The following is a 17,432-nucleotide window of genomic DNA, read 5'->3' as shown; positions in this document are numbered from 1 at the left end:
CTCCATTAAGACCCATATGTGTGTGTCCATCATCCCGCCAGGCCAGCCCTGCACCCGCCAAGAATCCCAGGAAACTATCTGCTCCAGCAATCTCCTATTATAGCAGCGGGAAGCATGGAGGGGAGGGAGATGCAGGGGGGAGAGGGGGAGGTACAGTTCCTCCCCTTCCTTTGCCTTATGGCCTTTTTTTGCTTGGGGGATGAGTGAGGCTGTAGGCAGGGAGATTCCATGGTTCCCTAAAGTGAACATAAAATTCAAGTTGATCTGAACCTCTAGGGTGTGTTTTAATGCACGACAAAACTGCGGCAACGCTTTGGTCTTACAGTCAACAGAAAGCTTCATGCAAGTCCATTGCGATGTTGTGGGTGGTGACCAAGAGCCACTTGTTGACACTCCTTATAGTGCTTGTCAGCTCTGTTCAGCTAAGAGGGTGACACTCCAGCGTGAGGCAATTGAGTTATTTGTGTCTCTCAGAAGGGCACCCAAACTACAACCCCCCTCCCCACCTCCACCCCTACCCACTCACCCACCCAGCTCCCACAATAATAACACATCTACAGGAAATTAGGTTTTTCTCCTGCTTCGGACACCAAAGCCCTCCTCAGCCAGTTGCGATATTCCCCCCGGTTTACTGACAGTTAGTCGTAGCTGCTAAAGCCCAACAGTAGCTGTCCAGATTTAGAAATAGTTGAGAGGCTGTTTGTTTCATCCGTCTGACACTCGACACCAAAGGATCTCACAGACCCGCATGCTAGCTCAAGCCCTCACTCTGTCCCCCATGGTGGACACTCTCTCTGGGCCAACTCCTCTATTTCTGTCTGGTCTCCAGGCCCGAGTCCTGCTGCCTGCCGCCGATCAGAGCCTCAAAGACAAGACTGTGGACTACATAGAGGTTGCTGCTTTGGACTGCTGTCAATAGAAGAAGCCAGAGCTGCCAGAGAAGGCTTGTGTGGGGGGACAGGGCAGGATCAGATCAGAAAGGCCTTTTTGTGGAGACGGAGCCTTCTGAGGAGTTTACATTAAAGAACATGGATTACAAAACTGTGAGGTGAGACGAGAGTTTGTTGTACATTCTTGCTCATATTATAAGAGGAACATTTTAAAATAAGACATGAAAAACACAACATATACTTCCATACAGACATGCAGTTTTTTTGTGTTTAATTTTAACATTGGGAATTTTCTTGCAGCTAAATCAATGTTAAACTATGCCAAAATTCTCTGCTTCCATCTCCAAAGCAAAACACACATTCACTCACTGAGCGTACGGTGCAGCGCTTAACTCCAGCGACAAAATTTTATTTTATTGCACTGACATTTGCTGACATTTATGAACATTTAGCCGCATCGTTTCTGCTTTCAGAAGTGATAGATATGTTGCTGTTCAGTCTTCCTTTGGACCAGCGTCCCTCTGAAAATGAATGCTCTGTGGTGTCAGGTTTTAGACTTGGAGGCCCGTCACTGGATAAAAATAAACCTGTCACATGCAAGAATGAACAGAAATCACCCTGACAGTTCAACGTGAGATTATTATTGCAAAAAACAGACTCAAATTAGGTACAGCTATCATGACTGTGCACGTTTTTAATACTTATTTGCGATCTATTTATGCTCTTTCATCTCTATAGAATTTAATGCGTGGTTTAGGTAGAGACAGAATGACTCGTAACTTAAAAGACTCAGTTTAACTACTTCTCTTAAAGTTTCTTTTAATGAACTGAAAGAAGATGCTTGCAGTGAGTGTAAAGACAGAAATGACCACGTAAAGACTTGCCCTCCTCTAAAGTTGTTGCCGGTTTCTGCTTAAGGAGAAAAGTGCCGCATGACATTTTTGAACTTGCTTTCATTTCTGCACCAGTGAGTTTTGTGAGATGCTGACTTTGTGCAGCAGTGTGGTGCAGAGCTGTTCTGTAGATGCGTATGAGATGGATAGCCTCCAGGTCCGAAGATATTAATGCACCACTGGATATTCTGAGCAAGGTGACGGCTGCCTGGCAGCTGCAGTGTATTTAACCAGAACATACCCATTATATTACCTAGTTGCCTCTAAATCTGAAAACATTTTATTTAAAATATAGTTCAACAGAGGGAGTTTGTGATAAGAAGTCTATCTCACAGGATTTAGAAGAAATATGTATTATTGCTTATATGCTGAGCATTATCTTAATTATTTGCTTAGTTTTTATGTTTTGCACAATATGAATTATGCAATTTAAGCCAGCTTAGTGTAGTTTTGAAGGTCCATCACAAGCCGTGCACAACAGGCAGCTGATTGGTGATGAGTGAGAATAAGAAGACAGGAAAAAGCAATTGTGTCAGCAGATGCAAATATGTAACGGCAATCACCTGTTGCCTTGGCTTTTTAACATTTACATACCAGAAGATTGATTAAAAAAAAAGCACGCTTCACACTTAATATTGTTTTTAAAGTAGTGTAATTCAGATACAGCTGGCTTTAAGTAACTTAAATGTCGCATTGAAACATTTTAGATGACAAAAAATATACTTCACCTGCCGTAAACTTTCTAATTTTACCCCTAAAATCTTAAATTAGCAGCACTTCTACTTAAGGTTATTTTAGCCTGCTTTCCACTTGCTCTCTCTTTACTGTTGTAAAACCAAAGGGGTTTTACAACAAGATTAGTTTTCAATATGTCACACTTGACTGGTCGTAAGCAGACGTTTTTACTGTTTGACTCAAAGAGAAACAGCTTGAGCAAGTCTAATCATCTAGTCTAGCTCATATAACCTCTTAATAGTATTAACAAATTGAAAATGTAACATTATATGTAAATTCCAACTTGTGAGCTTTGTTAAATCATCATCAATAAATAGCTTTTAATCCAAAGACAGACTGTCTGTATGTTTGCATGTGTGTGTGTGTGTGTGTGTGTGTGTGTGTGTGTGTGTGCTCATCTAAATTCGTACGGATGCATCTTGATCACCCAAAATAACTCACGTGAGGCTGTCGTTACTGTGCCTAGTAACAGTGTAGTTCTATTCACAACATAGCTCTGAAGGTCACAGTGACTGAGTGGAAGGATTTACGGAGCTGTTTTCAGAACCGCATACAGTACATTGCTGCTTAATGCAAAGGAAAAGTGTTTGTTACTAAGGCCATCTATCATGAATTAAGCACCACAACAAACAAGCTGTAGCTTTTAAAATGATTTCACATAAGAGAAAACATTGTGTATATTTTAAGTTTTGGTGCAAGGTTAAAATACATCAAATATATCATGTTAAAACTGTTAACATTACTATAAAACTGTTTAAGGTTAAGAGTAGTGGTGAAGTCGTGCCTGAAGAAGTTAAGCGTAATTTATGATTTTTTTTTTTGGAAGCGTCCCGTCCAGTAAAGGATTAACGCCGTCTGTTACTAACAGTGACATGTAAGACTACTCTTGCATATTTAGTCCACCTATAAATGGGCCAGTAGTATTTGCACATTGTCACTGAACTTCTGCTGCTTGACGTCATGGAGGAAGAAACGTTGTGACATTAACATTAGCCGAAAAAGAGGTGCAGATTATGGACTATTGCAATCAATAGTGTTCCACTGACTACAGATTGAGATAGCTGCAGAACTGTGCCTTTTCTGTCAACTTTTTTCTTAATCCATCCACATTTGAAAATTAGGCAACTATTCTCTCACCTTGCAAAGTTATGAACTAGTAGTTTCTTCATGTAAAATTGAAAAGTTGATATCCAACAGATAGTGCAGTTTGAACATTACTGGTGCAACACAAGTCTAATGCATAAGTACATTCAAGATAAAGCAAACCTGACATTTCAGTCAGAGATTATTTTTAAGAAACAGGCAGAGTGAAGCAGTGGACTGTCTAAATAAGATATAGCAAATTTGAATCTGACAACTCTTTATACATACAACTTTAAGGAAGCAAAGATTGCTCAAGTCCTGCTAACAGATTACTGAATGTACTTTTAAACCCTCTTGTCTGAGATATGGTTCTCTCTCATGCTCAACCCAGCCAACAAAGGCAACATGTACCAGCTGCTATGAGGCAGAGAAGGGCATGTCATGCCATCACCATTTTGGAAAAAAAATGACTTGCAGCAGAATACTGAATGGTGCAACTAGAGGGGTTTAAGATGTGGGTATGTGCAATGCCAGCTGAAAATAAGGAGGTACTGCTGAATACCTGCATTTGTTCCCCACCCCCCTCCTTCCCCCTCTACCTCTACCTCTCTACCTCTATCTCTACCTCTCTACCTCTATCTCTACCTCTCTACCTCTTCTGTCCCTCTCAACCCACCCAGCCAGCAGCAGATGGGTCCCCCACATAAAGAGCCACGTTCTGCTCAGGTTTTTTTTCCCTGTTAAAAGGGTATTTTTCTTGCCACTGTCGCCTTGGGGCTTGCTCTGGGGTTCAGGCATATGGGTTCTGTAAAGCGTCTTGAGACAAATTGACTGTAATTGGCGCTATATAAATAAAACTGAATTGAAAATTGAATTGAATATACCCTTACTATGCCACCGGTGAATGGTTATGTGACTATATGGTCAGATCTAGACTGATTCTTCTTTATTTTCTCCTTTAGGAAAACAACAAATTTCAGGATTGCTTTGGACAAAGGCCAGCTAAAAGGCACAACGCCTTAGGAGCTACTGGCTGTACAAAATCCTGTCCAGGGGGCCCAAATTGCAGCTCCAGCAGCAGACAGAGCGTATAATTTTGAGGTCTATATATGCATGAATGACTGAACAACTGAAAACAGAGTTATTTGTTAGCAAGTCTGCATCATGACCTCAGTTGAGAAACGCCGCTCAGGCCGAAAGAGCGGCGGTCACCGAAAGCACAGCGATGGAGGTTACAGTGACACCTCCAGTGGTGGGTCCTTCCTGGACGAGAATGATCGCGAGGTCAGCAATTTGACGGATAGAGCGTTCAGGAGTCTCTGCATCGGAGATGAGGCTGTTTATAATGACTCAGACCTATGTTTGTCTTCGCCCTGCACCCAGAGGGACAGACAGATGGCCTTTAGTCATGACAGAGATAGAGGGGACAAAGAGAGGGAGGAACTCAAGAGAGCTGCACATGAGAACTTCAGCCTCCGGGTGCAGCAGTATGGACAGGACTGGATTCATGGAGGAATGTATGGTGCTGAGATCCACAGAGATCCACAGTGGGATGTTTATGGGGAAAGGACACAGGGGAGGATTTCTGCCACATTCCAAAACTCCTTTGTGGAAACCTGTCAACAGGAAAAGTCTCTGAGGGAAGAACAGCTGTCCTTCCTCAGCAACGGAGCCTCAGAGTTGAGTTCACAGCAACACAGAAGCCGCTCCAGAGTTTCTTCTCTAATCAGAGCTTTTAACTCTGATGGTCACAGGGACGTGGCAGGAATGGATGATAAAGTCAGAGAGTGGAATGATGAGGCAAGCTGGGACAAATCTGCTCTGATGAGTATCCAACAGGAACTTTCTGAATTCTCTACATCATACCAGCAAAATTTTCACAGTGGTCACTTCCCCTCTGCTGGCTCATTCTCGTCCAGAGACGCCAACTTCTATTCCTCTGAAGTAGCAGAAGTGGCTCACATGTCTCACAATTCTGCATCTTCTTTTATGAGATCTTCCCACAGTAAACACAGCATGTCTGCTCAGGTCAACTGTAACTCTAACTTCTTTATACACAGTGAGTTTAGTCCCTTCAGGGTATGGAGGGACCATAACAGGTTTCCCTTCCAGCGAGGGGAAATGTCAGGATTTATGCACTGCTCTGAGTTTCCTAAATGGTATGAAACACCAATGTACAATGAGCTTTCAATGCAGAATCAACCATATGGTCCATATCAAGGTATGAGACACCCAAGGAGTAACATGGCACCTGTGGTTCCTCCAAATCCTCCACGCTCCACCTCAACATCTACAATGCTGCAGAAAGCTTCAGCTGTGGAGAAACGATGTGAATCAGAGTTGGCAGGTCATTATCCTCACAGGAAGAGAAGCCAGAGTCTGGGAGCCAACAGGCTTCCTTCCCAACGTCGATCAACGGCTTCACCTACCATCGAGATGTCTCGACGTGTCCGCGACACCATCAGCTCTGTCAAAGCCCTTCAGCAAAAAATCAAAATGATGTCAGAGCAAAATATCACAGCAGGGGTGATAGAAAACCAACAAGGAGTACTCTACAGCCATGAGAATATGATTCCCTTTGGCAACAATCCAGTAGCAGTGGCACCAAATGTTAACACAAGCACTACTCCCTTTAACATCAGCCAGCTGCTCACACCTTTAGTCCATTCACATCAAGAAGCAGTGACATCAGACTTCCAGCCATATGGAGTTTCTCCTCTACCTGTGGAACACGCTCCAGTTCGAGCCGAAAGCAGAGGAGCCACTCCTGATGTTAGGATGTCCAGCTACAAATCCCGAGCCACGAGCCTACTCTTCAATCTGAAAGACAACAGGAAAAGAGTGAAAAGCACCTACAGTCCTCCCAAATTTAAAGGATTGGAGACAAACAAACAGCAGTTTATCCAGGAGCCTCAAGAGACTGTAATAGATATGCCTGATTTTCCAGAGCCAGAGATCCAGTTTCTCCAGCTGGAAGAATCAGGCAGAACAAATGCTGCTGTAAACCAGTATCACAACCCTGGATTGCCTTATACAATGCTAGATTCTCAACCTGCAGCAGCACATACAGGCCAATATCCAGAGTACACTTTCGGTGATTACCAGACAGCTCAGATGCAAGGTCAGATGGTTCATCACTCTGGGTTCACTGGATTCATACCTGAAAATTACACCAGCAATCAGCTGGCTAATGGACAGAATCTCAATGAAGCTTTAGCATCATTTGCTCCCTATAAGCAAGGTGTGATGGATAATATGGGACATCTTGCGGGGGATGTATACAGACTTAAAGCATCTTATGCAGAAACATCTAGGCTAAATGTTGACAACAATCAAAGCAAAGACTATTTAATAAGCAAGGCAAATATGGAACAACCTTTTAATGAAACAGTGGGAAGGGTATTCACAAAGGTGGATAGATATGAGCAATTTGAAGACAACAAGCATGATTACAATAATGTGTCCTCACAGGATATGTGGAGACAGACAAACAGCCAAGACACAGAAAAGCTCAGTCTGAAAGCAGCTACGTCTCCATGGAAACAAGAGTCTATGATGGAAAAGACAAGACAAGGAAATCAGTCAAGTATAAATGAAGAACTCGAGAAAGTAAAGTTAAGGGAGAATTTGGGGATTGGATCGTATTCTTATGAAAAAGCTGATTTGGTCAATACTAACATGTCAGACCTACCGCCACCATATTCATTCAGTAATAACACTGTAGAAAATCCTGCATATTATGGACAACAGCAACCTTTGGCATTTAAGGACAAAAATGTACTTCAAAAATATTCTAGACACACTGAGGAAAATGAAGTGAAAGAAAATAATTTGACACAGAATTATAACAGATATGCTGATCAAGAATACAGAAGCCAATTTGCATTATACTCTACTAAGGAGAAATATATGGCCATGGAAGAAACAGGTCAGATGAAACATACGCCAAATCCAAATGTCCATGAAGTGCAAAATCTCCAGCCAACAGAAGCTAAACCACAGTTTGAACACAATAGACAGAAAAAATCATTATCTAACCCTGACAATACATCTGCCCCAACAACGGCAAAGCAGATGAAAAACAGACAGTATGCTGAGGTCAAGGCTGAACAGGTCATGTCAGAACATTTAAAAGTGCAACACGCCCAAGCAGAGCTGGCAAAAGCTCAGCAATGGGCTCAAGTGGAGCAGCCCAAAGCAGATTCGGCCAAGTTAAATTTAGCAGGGCAGACTGGTTCAGAGAAAGTCAAAACAGAACAGGCCAAATCAGAAGTAACTAAGCAGGAGAGCGTAAAACAAGCCAAAACAGAACATATCAAAGAGGAGATAAGAAAAGGAGGACAGACAGGAAAGTCCAGAGAAAAACAGCCAGAGGAGCAGACAAAAGCTCTACAAACCAGAGTACGGAAGGTAACAGATGAGCCAAGAAATATTACAGAGGAAGCACCGGCCGAGCACATGAGATGGGAGCAGGGTATTCAGGTCAAAGCAGAACAAGCTGAAGCAGAGAGGTTAAAAGAAGAACTCATAAAAACTGAACAGCCAAACACCGAGCAGGCCGACCAGGAAAGAATAAAGCGAGCTAAAACTAAATCGGCCACTGGAAAAAGAATCAATGAACGTCAAGCTGAGCAAGAAAAGCTAAGCGCAAAACAAGTTGAAAGAGAGCAGAGGGAGGCAAAAACAATCGGAACAGAAAAGGTTAATGCAGAACAGGCTGAAGCAGAACATAGAAAAGGAGAACAAACAAAAACAGAACAGAGCAACAAGAAAGAAACCAAAGCAGAACAAGTGAAGTTAGATCAAGTGGAGAAGATCAAAACAGAACACATTAAAGCTGAAGATGTTAGACAAGCAAAAGATTTAATTCAAGTAGGGCGAGTAAATGCAGTGCAATCTACAACATTGATAGGTACAGCCAAAGATGCAAAACCCGAAGAGAGAAAAGCTGAACACTCAAAGATGGAACGAACCAAAGTGGAGCAAGCCAAAGCAGAGCTACCAAAGTCTGACAACATGCAGGAAAGGTCAGATAAACTCACAGCAAAACTTACAGCGACACAAGTTAAAAGCGAGCCAGATAAAGTTGAACAAGTTAAGACAGAGTTAGCTAAAGCCAAAGCAGAGTTAGCAAAAATAAAGGAAAAAATGAGAGGTGAACAAAAAGAGAAAGTCAAAAATACAGTCACCCTAAAAGAGGATGACATTGCAAAGAACAATGTTTCTTTACACCTAAATGTCAGTAAAAACAAGGATCACAAAAAGCCTGATCAGGCAGCTGAAAAGCATCAACAGAACGAAGCTTCAGCTGTCATAACTGGCAGCAGTCAGGCTTACAGAGGAGCTGATGATTATGACCACCTTAGAGAGAAATATGGTTTTACAAATGCAATTTCAGCAAGCAAAAACAAACTGTCAACTACAGGAAATGTCTCTTCAAATGATGCCAGTGAAACACAAGTTTTACCTCTTGATAAAGCTGAGAAAGTAAATACAGAGAAATCAAAAGATGAATGCAGTCCAGCTAACACAGAAAATAAAGAGGAAGGAAACAGATTTAAATCCAGTGAGGTGACAGAAAATCAATACGTTTACAGTGAGTCATCCAAAGAATTCAAATTATCCAGTGTGAATGATCCTCCTATAAATGTAGATAAAAGAGCAAATGGTGACAGTGTTGCTGATAAAGTGAAGGATGACAGTGCTGAAAAGTTAAAAAGACGTGACCCAATCAAAGACGCTGAAATTTCACTGCAAAGAGATTCTGATTTAACTAAACCACTCCCCCATGAAAGAAAACCTAAGTCAACTGAGCACAATATAGTCCCGGGTAAAGATCTGCATTTTACCCCTCCCAAAGCGTTGTCCCATAAAGAGAGAGCGCACACCAAGCAGGAGATTCTGACTTCCAAGATAAAAGCTCATGCTGAAAAAGAGATTTCAGCTATTAAAGAGGGTTTTGCTATACGAGATGGACTTTCAAGCAAAAATTCTTCTAAGCAGTTAGGAGGTATTCAGAGTGTTAATATACGACAGAGGCCACCATCACAGGAAGGGTCTAAAAAGCATGAAAGCACCAGTAATATTACACCAAAGCAACAGACGGAGCCTTTAGGAGGACAGATGGAACCAGTCAAGTCTGTTTCACCTCCAAGCTCAACTACAATACCAGCTAAGTCTGCTGCAACCAAGACTCAGTTAGCAGACCATTCACAGAAACAAGAAACAAGAAAACCATTGAAGAGCAACAGCGAAGTGTCAGAACCACCCAGAAAAACAAACCAGACAGAAAACTATAACATGAGCACAACTGAGGACTTGGTGCAAAATCAAAAGCAGGAAAATCAACCTGGGGTTCAGTCACCAGTACAAAATAAAGAGCAGACACCAAAGATCGACCAAGGAAAACAGCAAGCAAACCATGGAGAAATCCCTGGAAAACAGAAAGAAGAACTTAAAGACAATCCAGCTATTAACACTGACAATAGCAACAAAAAGACAGAAGCTCCATCACAAACTTCAAGCTCAAAATCTGTGATGACAGAGAGGGCTGAAAGTAAAGAAGCAGCTCATGAGGACTCAGAACCTACGATAAGTCTTGTATTAGGTCAGAGCACAGCCCCTGTGACTGATGATAGCTTGCAGATTATGGGAATAATGGTAACTGTACGAGAAAGAAAACCATCTGTGAGCACTGATGATGGAGATAACACCAGCAAAACACAAACAGAGAGAGAGTGCAATATTTCAGAGCTAGATAAGCATCATCTCAACTCAGGAAGAGAAGCAAAAGAGAAAATTTCATCTTCAAAGGAACTTAGTGTAGCAAAGACAAAAGACATACAGGAAAAAGAAGATCAGACTGAAGTTGGTGTAAATAAACTGCCTGAAACTGTGCAAGAAAATTCCTCTTTGGAGACAAGAAAGAATAATGTGACTGAGAATGTCACAGGGAAAAGGACAAATCTCCAGCAGGAGACTTCTTCTATAAATGCAAAACTCCAAAGGGAAACACCTCCAGAACCTTTGGGTGAAAAAGGTATGCCCTTCACAGCCACTGTACCCGCTAAAAATAAAGTGTTGCCAGAAACCCAACCCCATCTCCACAAACAGGACACAATAGCAAGAGAAATGAAAGACCATGCAGATAAAATGCCAAAAGAGAAATCAGCAAAAAGCACAAGCACAGATGAAGTACAGACGAACACCAGGGAGACAAATCCACTAAAAATACAAACCAGTGAGAATTTCACTGCCAAAAAGGTGAACACAGGAATCAACAGGCACGATGCTGAACCTTTACAAAAACATGGCATGCAGCCATCAGTGAAAGAAGATATGGCAAGTATTGCAAATCAATCCAAAAGCAGTAGCATAGATGACAAGAGTGCAAAGCTGCCAGACGAAAAGACACACGACTCAGCACCACCAAAAACCTCTAACAAAGTCAATCCTTCTAGCAATTTAACTGAGAATGAAAACAGATGTCAATATAATAAGACACACATTGAACAAAATAATCAAAAGGATGATAATGTGCATATTGACTGCATTGCCATCAGAGTTGTGCCAGCAGTAACTGAGAAGGACAGTGTGACAATGGTGGGAAAACATCACATGACAACTTTCTCTTCTGATGCTGTGCTGGCTAATGAACATAAACAAGTTGCATCATCTAGTTGTGATCAAAAAGCAATTCCTTTTAACAGTCAAGACCAAGCCAAAGACCTCCCTCCAGCAAGCAGTGAGAAGATGATGACAGACAGTTTGGAAGACAAAATAAGAGTTCAAGAGGTGTTGTCCAGTGTGCGAAAATTGTCTGATTCATTAAAAATCAGCAATAAACAGAACAGCACCAACACAACTAGTGGGATTACTCAAGCTGAAAATGAAAATCCTGAAAAACTAGAAAAAAATCTGAAATTGGCAGATGAGTCAAATATACAACCAATGGAGGGAGACTATTTTCAAGTACAAGGAGCGTCAAATAACGAGCCACATAACAATAGTGCAACTGTTGGAGATGCATCAAAGGGAAGAGAACTATCAGCACTACAACAAAACAAGACCGTTGTCAGCAATGAATCATACAAGGAAGGAAAAACTGGAGCCTTTGTGTTCAATGTGGATCCAGATAAAAGGAAAGCAGTGGAATCAAGTTCAGTAAGCATTCAAGATGAGAGCATAAAAAAGAAAAAATGGGAAAGAGACGATAAGCTGGCTTCCAAACAGACTGATGGTTCCATGGAGAGATGGAGTAATAATGCAATGACGGAGGCAGTTCAAGCTAATCTCATAAGAAAACATCACACAGAGAACAAGTCCGGTTTATCAGCAATGGAAAGACAGAGTTCAAGAAATTCACATGCAACAAAAGAAAACATGCTTAAAGAAAACCCTCAAGTTAAACCGAAACCAAAAGAAAGATCATCCACAATACCTGAGATTTCAGCACTTGCAGACTATGCCAGGTTAAAAGTAATTGTTTCAGAGGACACAGAGGTGAACAGAGTTCAGGAATTCCCTCCCAACAAAAAGGAAGGATTTTTTCCACTAATACAGACCCGTCATAGCAGACGTCCTGTGTTCACTACTGACCCACAAGACTTCTCTGTGAAAGAGAAAAATTTGCCAAGTAAGACAGAGACGAGCGCCAAAGTGAATAAAGAGCCCAAAGCTCCAGTATATCCCATTACAGAAAAAGAACACCAAAGGACAGGGATGTTCAAACTAGGAGACAAAGAGAAAATGCTTTTAGATGCCAAAGTGAATGAAGGTGCAGCAAAGGATGCACATCATAAAGAAAGAATCAAGCCACCAGCAGCTCAGACAGAACAAATGGCTGGAGCTGGAACCCAAATAGTAAATCAAGATCAGAAAGTTTATCAACCAAACGATCCTCTTTTGCAAGCAACAACTTCTGCAGTCAACAGGCCAAGAAACACTACTGAAGGGTTGACATATTTAGATAAAAACTCTCTTCCACATGAAAACATGACATCCCTAATTAAAGATGAGAGGAACGAACAACAACAAGATAAAGACACAGGGGCTAAGACTGAGGATGGAAGGGCAGATAAACTCAAAAATGAAAGGCTTGCAACTCTACATGAAGAAACCAAAGCAAAGTCACAGGGTAGAATAAAACAAGTGGAAGAAGATGAAGCATCCAGGAGCAAAGAGGAGAAAAGAGAAGACGACATGAGAATAAAACACATGATAGAGGAGAGTAGAGCTTCTCTGGCCGAAGAAGAGAGGAGAGTCATTCAGAGGGAAGAAGAGAGGAGAGCGAGAGAACGTGAGGCCATAGCTATTAAGATCAAAGAGAGACGAGAAAAACAGAGGGAGGCAGAGAGAACAGCAGAGGAAGAAAGAAAAGCAAAACAGAAGGAAGGAGAGAAAGCTGCTCAAAAAGAAGAGGAGATAAGAGCAAGGCAAAGGGAGGAAGAAATGAAGGTGAAAAAAACAGAGGAGAGACGGGCAAAACTGAGAGAGGAGGAAAAGAGGAAAAGAGAGGAGGAGGAGAGGAGGAGGATGAAAAAGCAGCAGGAGGAGAGAGCTGCACAAGAAGAGCAAAGAAAGAGAGCAGCTCAAAAAGAGCAAATGAGAGTTCAAGATGAGCAAAAGAGGCGAGCTGTACAAGAAGAGCAACAAAGAAGAGCTACACTGGAAGAACAGCAAAGAAGAGCTGCACAAGAAGAGCAACAAAGAAGAGCTGCACTGGAAGAACAGCAAAGAAGAGCTGCACAAGAAGAGCAACAAAGAAGAGCTACACTGGAAGAACAGCAAAGAAGAGCTGCACAAGAAGAGCAACAAAGAAGAGCTACACTGGAAGAACAGCAAAGAAGAGCTGCACAAGAAGAGCAACAAAGAAGAGCTGCACTGGAAGAACAGCAAAGAAGAGCTGCACAAGAAGAGCAACAAAGAAGAGCTGCACTGGAAGAACAGCAAAGAAGAGCTGCACAAGAAGAGCAACAAAGAAGAGCTGCACAAGAGGAACAGCAAAGAAGAGCTGCACAAGAAGAGCAACAAAGGAGAATTCAAGAAGAGCAAAAGAGGCGAGCTGCACACGAAGAGCAACAAAGAAGAGCTGCACTGGAAGAACAGCAAAGAAGAGCTGCACAAGAGGAAGAGCAAAGGAGAGCAGCTCAAGAGGAGCAACAAAGGAGAGCTCAAGAAGAGCAAAAGAGGCGAGCTGCACTGGAAGAGCAACAGAGAAGAGCTGGAGAAGAGGAACAGCAAAGGAAAATTCAAGAAGAGCAAAAGAGGCGAGCCACACAAGAAGAGCAGCAAAGAAGAGCTGCACAAGAAGAGCAAAAGAGAAGAGCTGGAGAAGAGGAAAAACAAATGAGAGCTGCACAAGAGGAGCAGCAAAGAAGAGCAGTTCAAGAAGAGCAACAAAGGAGAGTTCAAGAAGAGCTAAAGAGGCGAGCTGCACTAGAAGAACAAAAGAGAAGAGCTGCACAAGAGGAGCAGCAAAGACAAGACTCTCTGGATGAGGAGCAAAGGCGAGTTAAACAGGCTGATAAGATAAGAAAGGAGGAGAAAATTGCTTACATTTCAGAAGCCGAAAGGTTTAAGCACATCCAGGCACAGAAGAAAGCAGAGCAGCAGATTGAAGAGCAGAGGAGAGAACATCAGAAAAAAGAAGAATGGATGAAAACTCAAAGAGAGGAGGAAAAGAAGAAAGCTGTGGAAAAAGTCCTAAAACAAAGAGAAGAAAAGCAAGTCAAAGAGGAGAGGATCAGACTCCTTGACAAGAGCCAAGCACCACCCAAAGAGGAGAAGAGAGCAGCACCAGAAGTAATGCTATCTAAGACGGAGGATGAGATCCAGGCTAAAAAGAGAGAAGAAGAAATGTTTGCAGCTCAAAGAGAAAATGTCAGAGCTGCCCAGATGGAGAAGCAAAACAGAGCAGCACAGATGGATACTCTCCAGTACTACGCCATCACCTCAAGAGAATCAGAGAGGACATCCAGAGAAAGACAAATATTATCCCCTTTACCTCCCCAACAAAGAAGCAATCCATCAGGACTTGAGTCAACTAATGACTCCCAGACCAGGCATTATCGACCGCATGCCTCGCCGTCTCCAGCTCCATCTCTGCCCCGTTCCACCACGTCCTCTCCTGCTTTAGGAGCCAAGCCCTCAATGTTCAGAGTAAAGGATAACACTATCAGGGGTTCTTCTTTGACCAAGTCAGTCAAACCTCGCTTCCATAAGAACTTTGGAGAGGATTTCTGGATGGGTTCACCTGTGGGGTCAGAGAGAGGAGAGGAAGAGCAGGAGACAATGAGACACAGTGCTGGAACTCCAGTCCACCCTGATGCAGGATTCAACAGACTTGCTGCCATCAATGAATCCTCAACCTTCCAGTCAGCATCTTCATCACTGGATTACTCAGCCCACATCCCTCATCACCGGCCCTATTCTAGGAGAAGCATTGCTATGGATGAGGACGACTCCCGCTCTGTCATCAGCAACATGTCAGAGGATGTGGAGAGTTTTGCCACCAGTGCAGCAGACCTGGCAGATATACGAGGCCTGTATGACTCTGAGAGACCAGAATCAGCCTGTAGCTTCAGCAGCGATGTGTCCCGCTCTATGGGCAAGCCTCCAGCTGTTCCTCCAAAGAGTGAGAAAGCCTTACGCAGAGCTAAAAGGTTAACTTCTCGGAGGATAAATAAAGAGTTGTCCAAAGTTGCAGAAAACAACCCTGCTGGACTTGAGAAAGATGTCTCCAGTATTCCTTCTTCCTCCTCATTTGAGGTACGCTCCTCCAACCGCCATGCTGTAGCTTCCCCTCATTTTTCTGCACCTGTCTCCCTCGCTCACGCTCCAACATTGGGCTCTAGCTTGCCATCTTCACATACAGAGCACCAATCTTCTCATCGCTCTTTCCACGCTTCCCCTCATGCCACCGGTCCCGTCTCCCTCCCAGTTTCCTCAGCTCACGCTACTGCCACTGTTTCCCTCCCTACTGTGTCTCCTAACATTACTGTTCCTGCTTCTCAAGCTATTACTCCTAAGACAGTTGCTCACGTTCCTTCTTCTCCCACTCTCCATCGTGCCAACCATCCAGCTCCAGTGACACAGTACCAAGTAGAGTCAAGCTATCCACAGTCCTACCCAGTGACCCAGCGCAAGGTGCTGCAAGACCTCGGTTCTGGTCAGTATTTCGTCGTGGATGTTCCTGTTCCAGTGAAAACAAAGACTTTCTTTGACCCAGAGACGGGAAAGTATGTTCAGCTCAATGTGCGCGAGTCTGGACAAAGCATCTCACAGCCTCAGCCTCAGCACCAACCCCAAATGCAGATCAAGCCACAGCAACAGCCTCTGCCCCAGACCTCTCCGGCTGGCAAGCCCTTTGGGTTTTATCAAGGCTACAACGGTTATCCACAAGGCTACCAACCTGCAGCTGTCAACTCTGTACACTCTCAGAGGTCATCAGTCCCAGCAACTCTCCACCAGGAACAACAGCCTGTCAGGGAGAGCCACAACTATGGATATCCAGCCCCTGAAATAGGACAGAACTCTGAAGTTCATCGCTACAGTCCAGAAAAAAACCCATACATGGATACGGTTAATGATAAAGACAAAACATATAACAGAGTTTACAACACACATGGCTCATATGAGTCATTCCCAGAGTGTGACACAAACAGCCAGCTTGCAGGAAGCTCCATTTGTGAAAATGATAACTCAGCCCCCTCACAGTATCAGTCTCGTGATATAATAACCATGAGTGAACTGGAAGACTTTATGGATGCATCTGACTGGTGAGAACAAAGACTGGTATAAAGTATTTAATAAAATAAATATACCCAGAAAGCACAAAATGAATGGATCATATTATGCAGTATTTTAAGCATTTGTAAATTACATTTTTCAGTTGAAATAGTCCCAGAATGTTTTTGGTTTGTAGTTTTAAGGAGTCCCTGTGACATGCTGTTAAATTGCTGCTGCTTTTGGAGTTACATTGATGATCTATTTATTGTGTTACAGAGTTCACCATTCCATTTGACTTTTGAATGTGAGAAGCTAAGATATATTACTTGTGTAAACGATATCACTACTATCCCGTTGCCTCTTAAACTTATGTTATCATACATCAAACAACAACAGTGTGTCAAAAGTGTTCGTTTCAGCTATGAACACCAGTCAGCCTGCTGATGTTTTCCTTTTTTTTTTTCTTGCTTGTGAAATCCTACTTTTGGCATTTTCTGATGCATGTAATATTGTGAAACTCAAAGTGTCAATCAGTTTTTTTTCAGATGGTATAAAGTGTAGTTTGTGTATTCGGCCGCTGTGTCAAAGTGCACACAGGACGTTGAGATTATTGCTGTTTTTAAGGTTTAATTTCATACAGTAGTCTATTTTTTAAATTGGAAGTTTGCGAGAATGTTTCTGTGTTGCTGTGAAACAGAATAGTGTGACATGGGCTTATGCAGACAATAAAAACACACTTCATTCAGACTAAATACGTTTTCATCCCAGTGACTGCCTTTCAGATCACTCTGTAAAGGGTATAAATAAACAAAAGGGAAATATAAAAGGTTTCTGTAACAGTTCCTTTTTTCATTTTTATGACGAAGACAACTGAAATAACAATATACTATTACTATCACTGGCTTCCTGTTCTGTACCCTGGGTCTAAATGACTCAAAATGAAGAGTCTTTTCACTGATTGCATAACAAGATTACAAAGTGCAATAATACATCCTGAGAGATTTCAAAACACAAAAAGAGAAAATTGTGTTGATGACTTTTGTGTTCGTGTCCTTTTTTATTACTATAATTCAAATGCGTAAGTCTTCACCTACTACACTTA

At 42.4% G+C, this 17,432-nt stretch overlaps 1 protein-coding gene across 1 annotated transcript; it reads left to right on the top strand.

Moving 5' to 3' along the window:
- The first annotated feature begins 549 nt into the window (after positions 1-549).
- Positions 550-17,366, top strand: LOC129350854 (titin homolog). The gene is made up of 2 exons (XM_055018802.1): positions 550-1,048; positions 4,564-17,366. Exon 2 carries the CDS (start codon positions 4,766-4,768, stop codon positions 16,382-16,384), a length of 11,619 nt encoding a protein of 3,872 aa, XP_054874777.1. The 5' UTR covers positions 550-1,048; positions 4,564-4,765; the 3' UTR covers positions 16,385-17,366.
- Positions 17,367-17,432: the final 66 nt, after the last annotated feature.

Source organism: Amphiprion ocellaris, chromosome 16 (assembly GCF_022539595.1).
Source record: "Amphiprion ocellaris isolate individual 3 ecotype Okinawa chromosome 16, ASM2253959v1, whole genome shotgun sequence".
NCBI classification, from domain to species: domain Eukaryota; kingdom Metazoa; phylum Chordata; class Actinopteri; family Pomacentridae; genus Amphiprion; species Amphiprion ocellaris.
The sequence above is the reverse complement of the archived record's forward strand: the minus strand, read 5'-3'. Positions and strand labels throughout refer to the sequence as shown.

Excerpts from the sequence above, each read along its gene's own strand:
- LOC129350854 (XM_055018802.1), top strand. The coding sequence starts at position 4,766 with ATGACCTCAGTTGAGAAACGCCGCTCAGGCCGAAAGAGCGGCGGTCAC.